At 60.7% G+C, this 12,982-nt stretch overlaps 1 protein-coding gene across 1 annotated transcript in view; it reads right to left on the bottom strand.

The window, feature by feature from the left end:
- Positions 1–240: 240 nt before the first annotated feature.
- The window catches only part of SAMD14 (sterile alpha motif domain containing 14), a 15,872-nt gene continuing 3,130 nt past the window's right edge, over positions 241–12,982 (bottom strand). The window contains exons 2-10 of the mRNA XM_040497207.1: positions 12,179–12,233; positions 6,440–6,606; positions 5,734–6,022; positions 4,873–4,960; positions 4,699–4,773; positions 4,433–4,592; positions 3,082–3,201; positions 2,841–2,996; positions 241–2,012 (exon numbers count right to left, since the gene is read on the bottom strand). Of these exons, the coding sequence (XP_040353141.1) occupies positions 1,857–2,012; positions 2,841–2,996; positions 3,082–3,201; positions 4,433–4,592; positions 4,699–4,773; positions 4,873–4,960; positions 5,734–6,022; positions 6,440–6,606; positions 12,179–12,221 (1,254 nt within the window). The 5' untranslated portion in view covers positions 12,222–12,233 and the 3' untranslated portion in view covers positions 241–1,856. The remainder of the gene's footprint in view (positions 2,013–2,840; positions 2,997–3,081; positions 3,202–4,432; positions 4,593–4,698; positions 4,774–4,872; positions 4,961–5,733; positions 6,023–6,439; positions 6,607–12,178; positions 12,234–12,982) is intronic.

Raw genomic sequence — 12,982 nt, 5'->3', positions numbered from 1 at the left:
GGGGGAAGGAGATCCACATGCATAAACAACACACGCAGACTGCGGTCCCTGTGACTACCGTATGACGCGCCCAGGACACCCAGCCCAGGGCATGACTCAGTGTCTACCACGAGCACAGCACCAGGCAAAGCCATCCGTTCAGAACGCCCGACAGTACAGCACCTGCTGACACCCCACCACCCTCAGGGCCCAGCGCAGCCTCGCAACCCAGCCCAGCTTCCCACCTGGGGCAGACAAAGGTCACTGGCACATCATAAGTGTTTATTGAAATAAATTGAGTACCACCCCCCCTTCACATGCAGGTGGGCACCCACATAGCTCCTGATAGCTTCAAAGGCCTGGGTGCCTTCCACCCTCCCCACCAGCCCCTCCAACAGGCGCAGATGGTGCCAGTGCCCCCGTACCTCAGTTTCCTCTGAAGCCCCTCTCCCAGCACAGACAGCAGAGAGGAGCAAAGGGCTGAGTCCCACGGACAGGACCCTGGCCATAGCAGGGGTGGCCTTGAAGCCTGAGCCCCTGAGCAGGAATGAGGGGTGTTGGCATGCATTGGGTCCTGTCTGCCACTCCAGGCAGGGGGAGGTGGAGGGGGACTTGTAATCAGAGCCCGCCCCCCCCCCCCAGCCCCACTGATAACTGGCCAATCCTCCAGAAGCTGGGCCAGCTGCCGGCCAGTGCTGCTGAGGACAGGGGACCGTCTGAAAGCCCCCTCCTTCCAAGGACAGATAGAGGTCATCCCTGGGCCGCCGGAATAGATCCCGCCCCTACCCAGGGGGCTGGCCCCACCCTTCCTTGTGGCCCAGCGACCCAGAGCCTGCACTGCCTGCCGGTTTCTGGAACCCACCGAGGCCCAGACAGGAACCAGAGCAGATGGGGGAGAGTCGATGAACCCTTCCAAGAGATTGCGGGGGGACTCCTAGATGGTGCCTCTCTACCCAGCTAGCGTGAGGGTTCACCTGTTCAGTACCACCTAGGCACTGGTTGGGGGTATCCTGTCCCCCCCCCCCCCCAGCTCCCAAGTTTGCTCTGTCCCCAGAGAGGTCTCAGGTGTCCTCTGAGGGAGCAACAGACGTGTGCCCTGTGTTAGAGAGCAGGTCAAAGACCAGGCCTTGAATGGGCCCCAGAGGGACAGATCTGTATGGCTGTCATCTCACCACTGGGACCCACAGGACAGGGAAGGGGAAGGGGAGGTTTTCATCCTCCCTTCCTGCCCCTAAGGTCCTTGCAAAGATCGCGTGGGGTGACGATGCCGCTTTCTCCGCGCTCCCGTTCAGGAGTGTAGACCGGGAGTCTACCCTGAGTGCAACTTGCTGCAGCACCTCCCGGCCTCCCTGGGGAGCACGGAGCTCTCCCAGCACACCGCCACCTCGGAGAGCTCTATCCACCCACTCCTGCTGAGGTGCTTCCTACCTCCCTCAGCCCTGGGACCCTGGCCCCATCTCAGGGCCTCTAGAAGGCAGGCAGGCAGGCCAGGCAGGTGTCCCAGCTCACTGCCGGCCAGCACCGCCGTGGCCTGAGGGCAGAGGGTCAGACTTGACCCAGGTGCCTCAGGGCTCCCAGACCTGTTCAGCCCTGGCCTCTCTGCCCTCTGCCCATAACCTGCCGGCTCCCCTAGGGACTCCGTGCCAAACGTCCTTAAAATTGGATTTATCACCGGGCCCTCTCCTGGGGTCTCCCTTTCTGGGGGATCTGGGTCCAGACCGAGTGACAGGGTGGGAGAGGGCACGTACCCCCCTGAGAGTGTGGGGCCAGGCCAGCCCAAGCTTGGCGCCCAGGCCCCGCCTTCTCGCTGAGGCCTGTGCCCACCGAGCCCGGCGGCCGCCAGCGCCTGGGTGCCGGTGCCTGCCCCTCGCCCTCCCCTAGCTTTTCTTGGCCTCCTGCTCCCTGCGCCGGAGTTTCTCGCGCTGCCGTGCGGCCTTCTCCTGGGCCTTGCGCTCCTTCTCAGCGGCCGCTGCCAGCTCCTTCACCTTCCGCTTCACTAGCGCCCGGTCATGCGAGTTGCTGAGCCCCAGGCTCTGGGGGAGGAATGCAAGGGTGAGGGAACGAGCCCCAGAACCGCCCGGAGCCCTGGCCAACCCGAGCCCCAGGTTCTCTGTGCCCCAGGCGTAAGCTCTCTTCCACCCCCCAGACTTGCCTGTGGACCAGACCCCGCAGGGCAAGAATTCGGAAGGGGAGCCTTCGGAAAAGATGCCGTGGAGGATCTTTCCAGACCCTTAGCCCCTGCCCCCACCCCTGGCAATCCTCAGCCCCCGTTCCGCCACTCTGGATTTCAGCCGTGGCACGACCCCAGCACCCCTGGGGCCCACAGAGAGCAGGTGATGTGCCCAAGGTCACACAGCTAGTAAGTAGCCGAGGCCCCGCCCCACTCAGACTCCCTGGGGACTCTCCTCACCACCCCTTCCCCAAGCAGTGTAACAGAGGGTGGGGAACAGGCCAGAAACCTCCCAGCACAAAGATCCGAGGTGCGCCCCCTGACCTCCCCTGACTACCAGCGCCTTCCAAGACTGAGAATCAGTCAAGGTGATCAGGGAGAGGCCTGGTTTCTTAGGACACCAGGAGACTCGGAATCAAGAGTCAGGTGATACGATAGTCGTGGAGGTCAAGGTCAACCTGGAGACTGGGGCTGGAGCTTGAAGGTCAAACTGAAGACCTGCGCTTGAGTTTCGAGGCAGACTGGGGACCCGTGCTAGAGTCCAGAGATCAGGCCATGGACCTTGCCCAGAGGTCAGAGGTCAGGGAATGGCCTCGAAGGAAGTGCAAGGAAAGGTCAGGGTGAGGGGATCCCGATCCCGGAAGGTTGCCTCGGGCTCCCGCTGGATCACGGCTCCTCTCCTCTGACCCACCTTCAGTTTGCTTCCATCCAGCTGCAGGAGCTGGGGCCCATCCACCTGCCGCGCGGCGAACTCAGCGGCATACTGCTCCAGGTTGAGGCTGTGCAGCCACTGGCCCACCTGCTGACTGGTCCAGTGGTGGACAGTGGGGAGAGGTTCGTCCAGGAACTGGGGTGGAGACCAAGGACAGTGAGGAGGGGTGACCCGGCGTGTGGCCCGAACACCCGACGCTCCGAGGTCAGGGCTTACTCACCTCATCCGAAGATTGGGACAGCGTGTGGTAGGGGTAGGAACACTTGGTCTCCTGCCGGGGACCACTGGGGATCTTGGGGCTGCTGCTGGGGGGTGTGGAGTCATCACTCAGGGTGGATTCCTAGACAGGGGGGGTGCGTGCTGAAGACAGCTCACCCACAAGCCCAAGGGAGTCCCCCCCCCCCACCCCATGCTCCCAACCCCCTGCCCCCTGTCTGCGTGGAGCTGAATCTGGGGACGGGGCACCAGTGCCTCCTAGGCATGAACCAGGAGCTGGGCAGGCACATATGACACGGTGACTCACGGGAGGCATCAGGACGTAAGGCTTCTGGGAGCACGTGGGGCTAGAACTGAGGCAGAATAGTTAGCAGGAACGGGGGAGGTGTCACTTCTTACAGGCAGCCAACCAGGATTCCCCCAGGCTAGGTCAGGGGTCCCCCTTTGTGCCTCCCCACCACAGCCTCCGGCACCCTGGCTGCTAAGTGCCTGAGTAGAGACCACAAGCTCTCTGAGGCCCTGGGCTGTCTGTTCACTATGTCATCCCAGGGCTCAGCACAAGGGAAGGAAGAGATGCAAGGAGTCCGTGGAGGGAAAGAGGCGACAAAGAAGCGCCGGGTCCGAAGGAACTCTTTCTCCCCCGAATTCCCAGCTTTCTGATCTCCTCTGCCCCGGGAGCACATAAGGCACAGCCAAGGAACAGGCTTGGAGCCTGGCAAGCAACCCACGCGGTAAGTCCTTCTCTCTTTGTCTTATTCTTTCATCTATTCGACTGGGGCAGCGTGCCTGCGCTTTGGGACAGCAAAGCAAAAGCATGCACTTGAAGCCTTGCAAACCGTGGAGGGTGGCACGAGCATGAGCATAAGCAGAGACTGTTGCTTCTGTCCCCCAGTGTCACTTCTCCCAGAGGGCGGCGAGCTTCCTAAGCACTGGCTAGGCTGGGCCCCACTCATCTCTGTCGCCTCCAGGCCTCACCCCACCACACGGGTAGCCCGGCTGGCTCCTAAGACAGGACGTGGGGCTAGAGCCGAGCCAGGCAGGAGACTTAGCCCCAGGGGAGGAGGCCTCAGGCTGGGGCGGGGGGTGGGGCTACACCAGGGGAAGCCCAGTGTTCACTGACGCGTTGAATTCAGTAAATGAAACGGACGAAGGAACGACTCAGCGTGAGTGAGCGAACAAGTGAATGAATGAACTCAGGGAACGAGAACGGACGAACTAATGAGTCACCGGATGGCTCCGTGGGTAGACAAATGGACTCGAGGAAGGCCTGGATCCCAGCCCGAGCCAGGGTGAAGCGTGCCCTCGTGTCACCTGAGTCTGGGGCCCGCACGAGGGCAGGAAGGCCACGGGCTCACCTGAGAAGCTGACTTCTTCGGGCTGAAGCCCTCGTGTTTGGGGGAGCAGGCGGGGGAGGTGGTGTTGCCAGAGGACGCCGAGCCCTTGCCGCTGTCTGTGAACCAGGAAAAGGGCAGGAACGGGGAGCCCCCTGACCTGCCGGACCCCTCCACTGACTCCCTGCGGAGAGAGCACCCTGCATGGGTGGGGGCACCGAGCCGAGGGCCGGGCCCACAGAGAACGACGGGCGGAAACCGTGGCCAGAGGGGCTGTGGGCACCACTCACCTGCTGCCCATGGACAAGCGGTTGCTGCTCTTGTCCTTCCGGCTCTTGCTGCTGGATGCTCTGCGTAAGGTGACCCTGTGGGGAGGGCAGGCGGGGAGTGGGGCAGAGCAGCCCGCCGTGCTACCCTGTACCCCACAGCCCCAAGCCTTTGCTGCTGGCCCGTTCTCCACTCACCCCAGGTCCAAGAACTTGCGGCGAGTCTTCTTATCCAGGCCGATGGTGGGGCTGGCAGGCTCAGGGGGGCTGGCGTCCCGGCTGTCATCTTTTGGAGAGGAGAGGGAAGGACATTGCCTGTGGGGTGGCTTACCCGCCTCCTTGAGCTGCCAGGGTGAGGTGATGGAAACCCTTCTGACTTAGGATCAGGTAACTTGGCTCCGGTGCCCTTCGCTAGCTGTGCGACTGAGGACAAATCGCCCTACCTCGCTGAGCTGCCTTCATCTCAGACAGGGGGATGATCACACCTGATCTACAATAACACCTATTTCACGGGACCCGTGATGACACCTGCCTGTTTCAAGGAATATGTGCAAAAAGCCTTATGCAACCCACCGACGCGTAGGGGCCGCTGCTAGTCAGGGTTCAGTTTATCCTGACCAACTTCTAACCAGCCTTCCGATCTTGGCTCCCATGTCACGCCCTCAGAGAAGCCTTACAGGATGCTCCCCGCTGGGTCCTTTCACCGCCCTGCTCGGTGTCGCCCCCGCCACCGCTCCCGTTTCTCCCATAGCGCTGATTACAGCTTGTAACCCGCACGTTTAGTTGAGAGATGATTTGATCGCTTCCCCCTTAACCTATAAGGAATTATCAGATGGCCTCTCCCCCAAACTGCAAGCCTCGCGAGGGAAAAGGCTGCATCTGTTTCCCCACCTGTGTGTCCCCAGTGCGCAACAGAGTCTGGTACACAGGAAGCGAATGCGTGAGCCGTGATGTGTCCTCCCCCCTCCCCCCGTCGCCAAGGTGCACGGCCCTGCTTGGTCCGCCCGCTGCAGTCCCGGCGCCCGCCAGCAGGGGGCGCCGCCACCGGCCACCGCTCACCTTCGCTGTGCGGCTCCGCGCGCGGGTGGCGGCGCACGAAGCTGGGCGAGCTGTCCGAGGAGGGCGCCGAGCGCGGCGGCGAGCAGGAGGCGGCGGCCAGGCCCTCGTGCGAGGTGGCGTTGTGCAGGGGCCGGTAGCGTGTGAGCGGCGAGGGCGGCGGCTCGTCTTCGTCCAGGCTGCGCCGCAACCCCGGAGGCTCCAGGCAGAAAGAGCCCCCCGCCGGGGACCCCGGGCCCGAGTGCAGAGGCGAGCGCAGCCGGTGCAGGGGGCTCCCGCAGCCGTCCGTCACCTGGGGGAGGGGGCAGCCGCTCACTGCCAACCCTCCCCGCCTCTTCCCCGAGGGGCTGGGAATTGGTTTCACCCCGCAAACTGCGAGGGGGCCCCCTGAAGGGGCTGGCTGGGCCGTGAGATGTGGGAGATGGGCGGGGGGAGGCGGGGGGGGGGGGCTTCGGTCATGCAGGCTGGGGTTGAATCCCGCCCTCCTCACTTCCTAACTGCGTGCATTTGTGACTGAACCTCTCAGAGCCTCAGGTCCCTCACACGCATGATGGGAATGATCACACCTTGCGTAAAATTTGACGTGAGCCAGATATGAATGTTGGTGCTACTACCGTCAGAAATCTGGGAGTGGGGTTTCCCTGGAAAGGGGCGGGGCGGGCCAGAGGGGGGTGGGTAGGGTACGTGTGATTGGGGGGGCTGCCCCGACCTTGCCTCCGGGCCCATCGGAGCCTTCGCCGTCCTCTGCAGAGCTGGCACTGTCCCGAAGCCTGGAGCGGGAAGGTCGGTGTCTCCGGCCCTTGGCCAGTAGCTGGGCTCGGGCCTTATGTAAACTGCTGTCCAGTCTGACGGTCTCTGGCACGGCCAAGTCCAGGTCTGTGAACCAGGTCGGGGTGGGGGGGGGGGGGACACAGACCAGACACGTGAGGACAGCAAGCCCAGAGGCCCACCCACCTCAGGCAGCCGCCTGCACTCACACCCCAGACATTCAACCAATGTTTGTGAGTGCCGGGCCCCGGGAGTACGAATGAGACGGAGAACAGGGTCCCGGACGGTCCCCGGGCAAGCCAGACGCGTCAGCACCTGAATGCGGCCGTGTGGGGCAAACGCTCACGGACACCGAGGAGGACAGGAGGGTCCTGTCTGGATGGGTCAGGGGAGGAAGCACCAAAGCTGGTCTAAGGTCTGGGTGGGAGCTTACAAGAGAGGAGGTTTGGCAACCTGCTCTCCGCACGGCGGGAGCACCTCCGGGGCACTTGCGGGGTCGCTCTGTGGAGAGGAGGGCTGGGGATGAGGCCGGACAGATCACGGTAATAACAGCTCCCCTTGAAGAAGCCCCAACGACGTGCCAGAAGGTTCACACCTCGCCCCGTCCGCTCAAAACACCCCAGTGAGCGAGGGACAACTATTACGCGCGTCGTACAGGCTTGCAAACTGAGGCTCAGGGAGGTCAAGTTCTTGAGGGCAGCCACCAGCTGGCAGTGGTCCGGGATCCGAGCCTGACTCGTCTGGCTCCAGAGACGGGCTCGCTGGGCCACGCCTGGGGTTGGCGCTCAGACACAGCACTGCCGAGAAGGCTCGCAGCTGAGCCGGAACATAGCGGTGGCGTCAGGGGGGAAACCCAGGCCCCGGGAGGCCTGTCTCCGCCATCCTGGGGGCGGCGGTGCCAGGCTGGGTCCCGGATGAAGACGTGGAGGAAGACGAGGCAAACCCAGCAGATCATGCAAAACCCCAACTGCTCCTCGTTTTCCTTCTCATCTGTTCCACCTGGGAACGAAGCCCCCGCTCCACAGCATCTCCAGGCTCGGCACTGGGGTCTCCGGGCAGAAGATGTCCTTCCCAGACCTCAGGATGGGTTAAGACCTTTTCTTCCCCCCCCCGCCCCCCCCACAATCTCAGGGTCCCCCATCCCATCACTCATGCCTGCCTTGCCTTCCCTGCTCCTCTTTGTCCTGTCTGCAGACACCCCCTAAGCCACCCCAGTTGCTGGCCTGACTTAACTACCACCTCCTGGTTCACCCCCAAAGCCCGGGGCGCCTCGGCGCCGGCCAGGGGACTTGCCACGTCCAAGGCACCCAGGCTCCTCAAGGAATCCACCCAAATGAACCCACCGCCTTGCCTCACACCGGCTTCCCCTTTGCTCCTCGGCTCAGCAGAAGGCCCCGTCATCCACCCAGCCCCCCAACTCAGCCCCAAGCTACCCTTTGCCCTCAGCTGTTAGCTCCACTTTCGACATACCTCTAGACACACTGAAATATTTATGGTGAAACGATGCAATGTTTTGGATTAGGTTCAAAATAATCCAGGGGAATAGGAGTGGAGCCTGGCATACACACGGAGAAGAAGGGGAGGGGCAGCAGAGGAAGAAGGGGGAAGAAGTGAGGCAGGGAGAGGATGGGAAGGCAGGGAGGAGAGGGGGACACGCAGCCTCCCTGGTCTAGGTCACTATCACCTCCTGCCTCAATTATCGCAAAAGCCTCCAAGCTGATCTTCCCTTGTCCTCCCTTTCCCATTTACAGTCTATTTTCAACACAGCGGTGGCCAGAGTGATCCTGATAGAACATGTCAGCCCTTGTCACTGCTCTGCTCAGAGCCCTCTGGGGACTTCCACCTCGCACAGAGTAAGCGCCAAGTCGTCCCAGTGGCTTTTCCAGACTCACTCCGTGCTCCCCTGACCTCTCTGAGCTTCTCCTTCTCCCCCTCGTGCTCCCTCCACTCCTGGCCATCCCAGCCTCCTGGCTCTTCCTCACACAAGCCTCGCCTGCACCTCAGGGCCTTTGCACTTCCTCTTTCCCTTTCCTGCAAGGCTCTCGCCACGGGTTTCTGCGTGGTTCTCTCCTTCACCTCCTTCAGGTCTTTGCTTTAAATGTTTTCTGTCACCGAGGACTTGACTGACCACTCAACTTATAATTCCCTCCCCCTGCCCCAGAACCCAAATCTCTGTTTTTCCCTATATCATGTATCATTCTCTGGCATGCTGTGTATTTTGCTTAGTTTATGGTCTCTCCAGTCACTAGAATGCCAGCTCCGTGAGGGCTGACGTTCCTCTATTTTGTTCACTGCTCTGACTCAGGATGGATGCTGGCACATAGGAGGGTCTTGGTAAATATCACTCTAATGGAAAAGCCGTGGTTCTGTGCATCTGCTTTCTTCACACCTCTGCAACCCGGCCTCTTCGCTCCCTTGGGACTGAACCGCCTGAGCTCAGGCCTTCACCAGCCACTTCCCCGAAGACCCAGCCAGCTGAGCACGGCCTCAGCGTCCTTCCATCCTGAGCTCCCTGCCAACGGTCCGCCTCCCTCCCCACTTGTCACGAGCCAGCAGAAACTTTCTAAAGCGCAGTTTCTCACTGTGTCCCATAATTGCTTGCTTTTGAAACCCAGGGCGGGGCGGGGGAGGGGGGAGGGTTCCCAAGCCAACAACATAAAGCCCATGCCCCTCGGCCCTCCGGGCAAGGCCGGAGGGGTCCCAGCTCCCCCTTTCTGTGTTTCCCACATTTCCTCTGCACAGCAGGCTCTTATAGGGACCATGGTCAAGAGCCGGCTGGCCGGGGCTGAAATCAGTTGTGCCATTTGCTGGGTGACTCTGGACAAGTCACTTACATTTGGATACCGGCTTCCGCGTCAGCAAGACGGGGTCATGGCAGGAGTATGTTCCTCGCAGGGTTGTGTGAGCGTTAAATCAGATCACTATATAAAGCTGTGTCAGAATGCCTGTGGCTAAGGGCTCAGAGAGCACGAGCTGCAGGTGGCGTTGGGGGGAGCGGTACTAACCTGCCGGCCACACCTGGGTCCCTGTCTCCACCTGCCTCTGCCTGGGCCGCTCCTGCAGCCTTCCTCTGCCCCACCCCTCCTTTGTCCGGCTGCCAACTCAAATCCATCATCCCGCCGGCCCCGCAGGACCGCTGCCCCTCTGCAGGCCTGGCCCTAGGGTCTGGTCGGAAGTGACTGTCCCGTGCCAGTCCGCACGCGGCAGAGGGTCGAGCCCTGCGCCGTCCGCCGTGTTCCGTGAGAGCTGGCGCGGGGCCCGGCAGAGAGGAGGTGGTCAGTCAGTACTGAAGCTAAGTCACCCTTTGGGGACCAGCGCAGAGCCGGGCAGAGACGGACTCAAGACACGCGAAGGTGGTGACGTGCACGCTCCGCACTTAAGTCCTCTGCGGAGCGCTCCGCACCGTGACACATTTCTTGTCTCGTCGTGTGGGTGCTTCCGTGTGGGTCCCCCGCCTGCCCCCGCACTAGAACGCAAGCTCCTCGAGGGCAGTGACCTTGTCTGGCTTGTTCGGTGCTGTCTCCCTGGGGCCCGGAACAGAGCCTGGCACATGATAGGGGCCCAGTGGTATTTGCGGAAGGGACGAAGGCAGGGGCTGGGAGCTATAGGTTCGGTAGCCGGGCTGAGGTCTGGGAGACAGTGAAGAGTTAAGGTGGTAGAGAGAACAGGGAAGAACTTTCCAAGGAGAAGGGATGGTGTGGGCCAGTGGAGGCCGCAAGGAGAGGGGGCCGGCCCGGACACCGGGGAGGGTGGATCCACGGGGACGGTCACAGTTGTCCAGATGCAGTGGAGGAGGCTTGGCGAGCCCTCTGCCCCCTGATCCCTGACACAGACTCTCCAAGCGTTATCTGCAAGCAGCAAGGACTGAACCACAGAATAAGAATGGCTACCACTCACGGGGCTCTCGCTGTGCCAGGCACCCGTTCTAAGTGCTTTCCGATCACTAGCTCATTTAAACTCCCCACAACCCTAGGAGGAAGAGACTCCGGGAATCCCCAGGGCAGCCTTAATTTGCCTGAAGGCCCACGGCTGCCGAAGAGAGGGGCCAAGGTTACAGGCAGTCTGGCTCCGGAGGCTCAGTGTGTAAGTACTCAGCCCGCTCTACCTCCCCTGAGGCGGAGATGGGAGCACCTTGTGAGTCCAACCTCTCATTTTATAGGTGGGCAAACTGAGGCTCAGACAGGCAAGGTTTGGCCAAAGGTGCAGGGGGAGTTCAGGACAACATCCAGGCCTCCTGGCTTCCAGACTAGTGTTCTCGCCGTTCTGGGACGCCTGGACAGCTGGTGCCCAGCCGCCCCGGCCCAGGGAGAAGGGCCCTTTGCTCCTGACTCTGGGCCACCTCAGGACTGCAGGCAGCTTACCTCGGAGGGTCGGAGGGTCGAGGGAGCAAAGGAACTTCTAGGGGGGCTTAAGTGTTTTTGAGACAAGGCGGGGCCTGTCTCTCCTCTGGTCCCTGTTCTACCTGGCTCCCTGGCTTCCCTCCATCTCTGTATCTGTCTCTCTGTCTCTCTCTTTCTCTCCCCAGCAGGGAGTTAGCCCAGCCCTGGGCACTGGGGAGTCATGAATATTTAATTGCCTTTCGAATCAGGAAGCAGGGAAGGCGGCCAGCTACCTCAGCAGGTCTGGGAGCAGGAAAACAGGCAGAGTTGGGGTTAGGGCGTGTTGGGAGGCCCAGAAGCCGAGGTAAGGGGGCGCTCACTTCTGTCAGGCCAGGCCTGGGTGCAGATGGTGAGACCCAAGAGTCTGAGGCCCAGAGGCAGCTGGAGGCTGGAGGAGTCCAGGAGGCAAACCCTTCATTCCACGGGCCCCAGGGAGGTCAGGAAAGCAGTTTCCCAGGAACCAGGAGGCAGGAGTTCCTGGCATTGCCAGGGCATGTGGCCACACAGGGGAGAACCGGGTGAGCAGGAGAGGGCGGGGAGAGGAGGGGAGGGCAGGTAGAGATGAGAAGGCAGGGGAGGAGAAGCTGGGAGCCCCTTGAGGCTTGTGCACACAAATGTGAGTGTCCTGGGCTCCACACCTGCCATCGGCTTCAGGCAACCGCTTCTGTCTCCACCTCTCCCTCCATGTTCCTTCACCTTCCCTGCTCCCCGACTCCTCCACCAAATCCAGCTAGGAAACAGCCTCTCCACCCCAGTGTGTAAAGAGGGGGCCAGCCTGGGGGTACACAGGCTCTGTGCCCTATGCATTTGATTTCCACGCACATCCTGCAGGCTAAGGTCCCTCACTATGCGATGTGGAGGTAACGTGTATCACCTGTGCTGGGGACACGGGGACACGGAGAGCAGGGAGTCGGGCGGTCTGGAGTTCTACTCTCAGCTCTGCCACTAACCTGCCGTGTGATCTTTAAAGCAAGTCACTGCAGCACTCTGTGCTCTCGGCACCTTGTCTGGACAAAGGGCACACCTCTTAGCATGACTGTGGGGAGTAAATGATATAGCGCATGGGAGACTGGGGTGTTAGCCTAGTACCTGGCATGAGACAGTACTTGATAAATGAAGACCCTTACTGTTGTTGTAATTGGCATAGATAGTAATGACAAAGACCCAGGTTGAAAGGCCACAGAGCGCGCGCACGCGCACGCGTGCGCGCGCACACACACACACTGACACACACTGAAGTCCCAGAGGGAATGCCCCCAATGCCGATGGCCTTGGATAGAGTTAGAGCAAACAGAACTTACCAAAAACCTCGTCCGCAGGTTCTCGTAGCTTTGAAGAAGCCATGACTCAAGGAAGCTGGGGAGGATCGGATGGGAGAGAGAGAGAGAGAGAGAAAAAAAAAATGACCATGGATAAGAGGTTCAGGTTGGTGGAGACCAGGGAGCTGCCTCTGGCTACCTGCTCCTGGTCTTATGGCCCCTCACCTTCCCTTAGAACTCTTCCTCCAGCTCCTTGGAAAAGAAGTCGCCTGAACCATACTTTGGACTGTGAGCTAGGGCAGGAGGCAGAAATAGAAGAGTGGATAGGGGCAGGAGCAAATCCGGGGTGTAGACACAGGCTGAGTCCTATGGTTTGTGGCCAAGCTGATTTGCTGTGTGCCTTCACACGGCTCACTGAACTGCCCCCCTTCACTGTGTTGGGCCTTTCTATCATCACCATTCCCTAAAAACTTTTGATCATCATAAATTGTCCAACATCAAATCTGGGAGAAATCTTGGGGATTATTAAATCTAATCCTCTCGTTTTACAAATAAAGAAACAGAGGGGAGAGTGACTGTTAAGGTCACTGTTAATTTAAGGTCACGTGACAAGCCAATGGCAAAATCAGGAGCAGAACCCAGGTTCTTCCATCCATCCATCCATCTATCCATCCATCCACCTGCCCACCTACATAGCCATCTATCTACTTGTCCATCCATCCAACCGTTCACTCACCTATCCACTATCCAACCATTCATTCATCCATCCACCATCCAACCATTCACTCACCCATCCATCCATCCATCCATCCATTCATCTGCCCATCCACCATCCATCCATTCACC

This window comes from Herpailurus yagouaroundi, unplaced genomic scaffold (genome assembly GCF_014898765.1).
Source record: "Herpailurus yagouaroundi ecotype Mexico unplaced genomic scaffold, PumYag 189, whole genome shotgun sequence".
NCBI lineage: Eukaryota > Metazoa > Chordata > Mammalia > Carnivora > Felidae > Herpailurus > Herpailurus yagouaroundi.
Note: the sequence above shows the minus strand (reverse complement) of the source record. Positions and strands in the feature narration are given on the sequence as shown.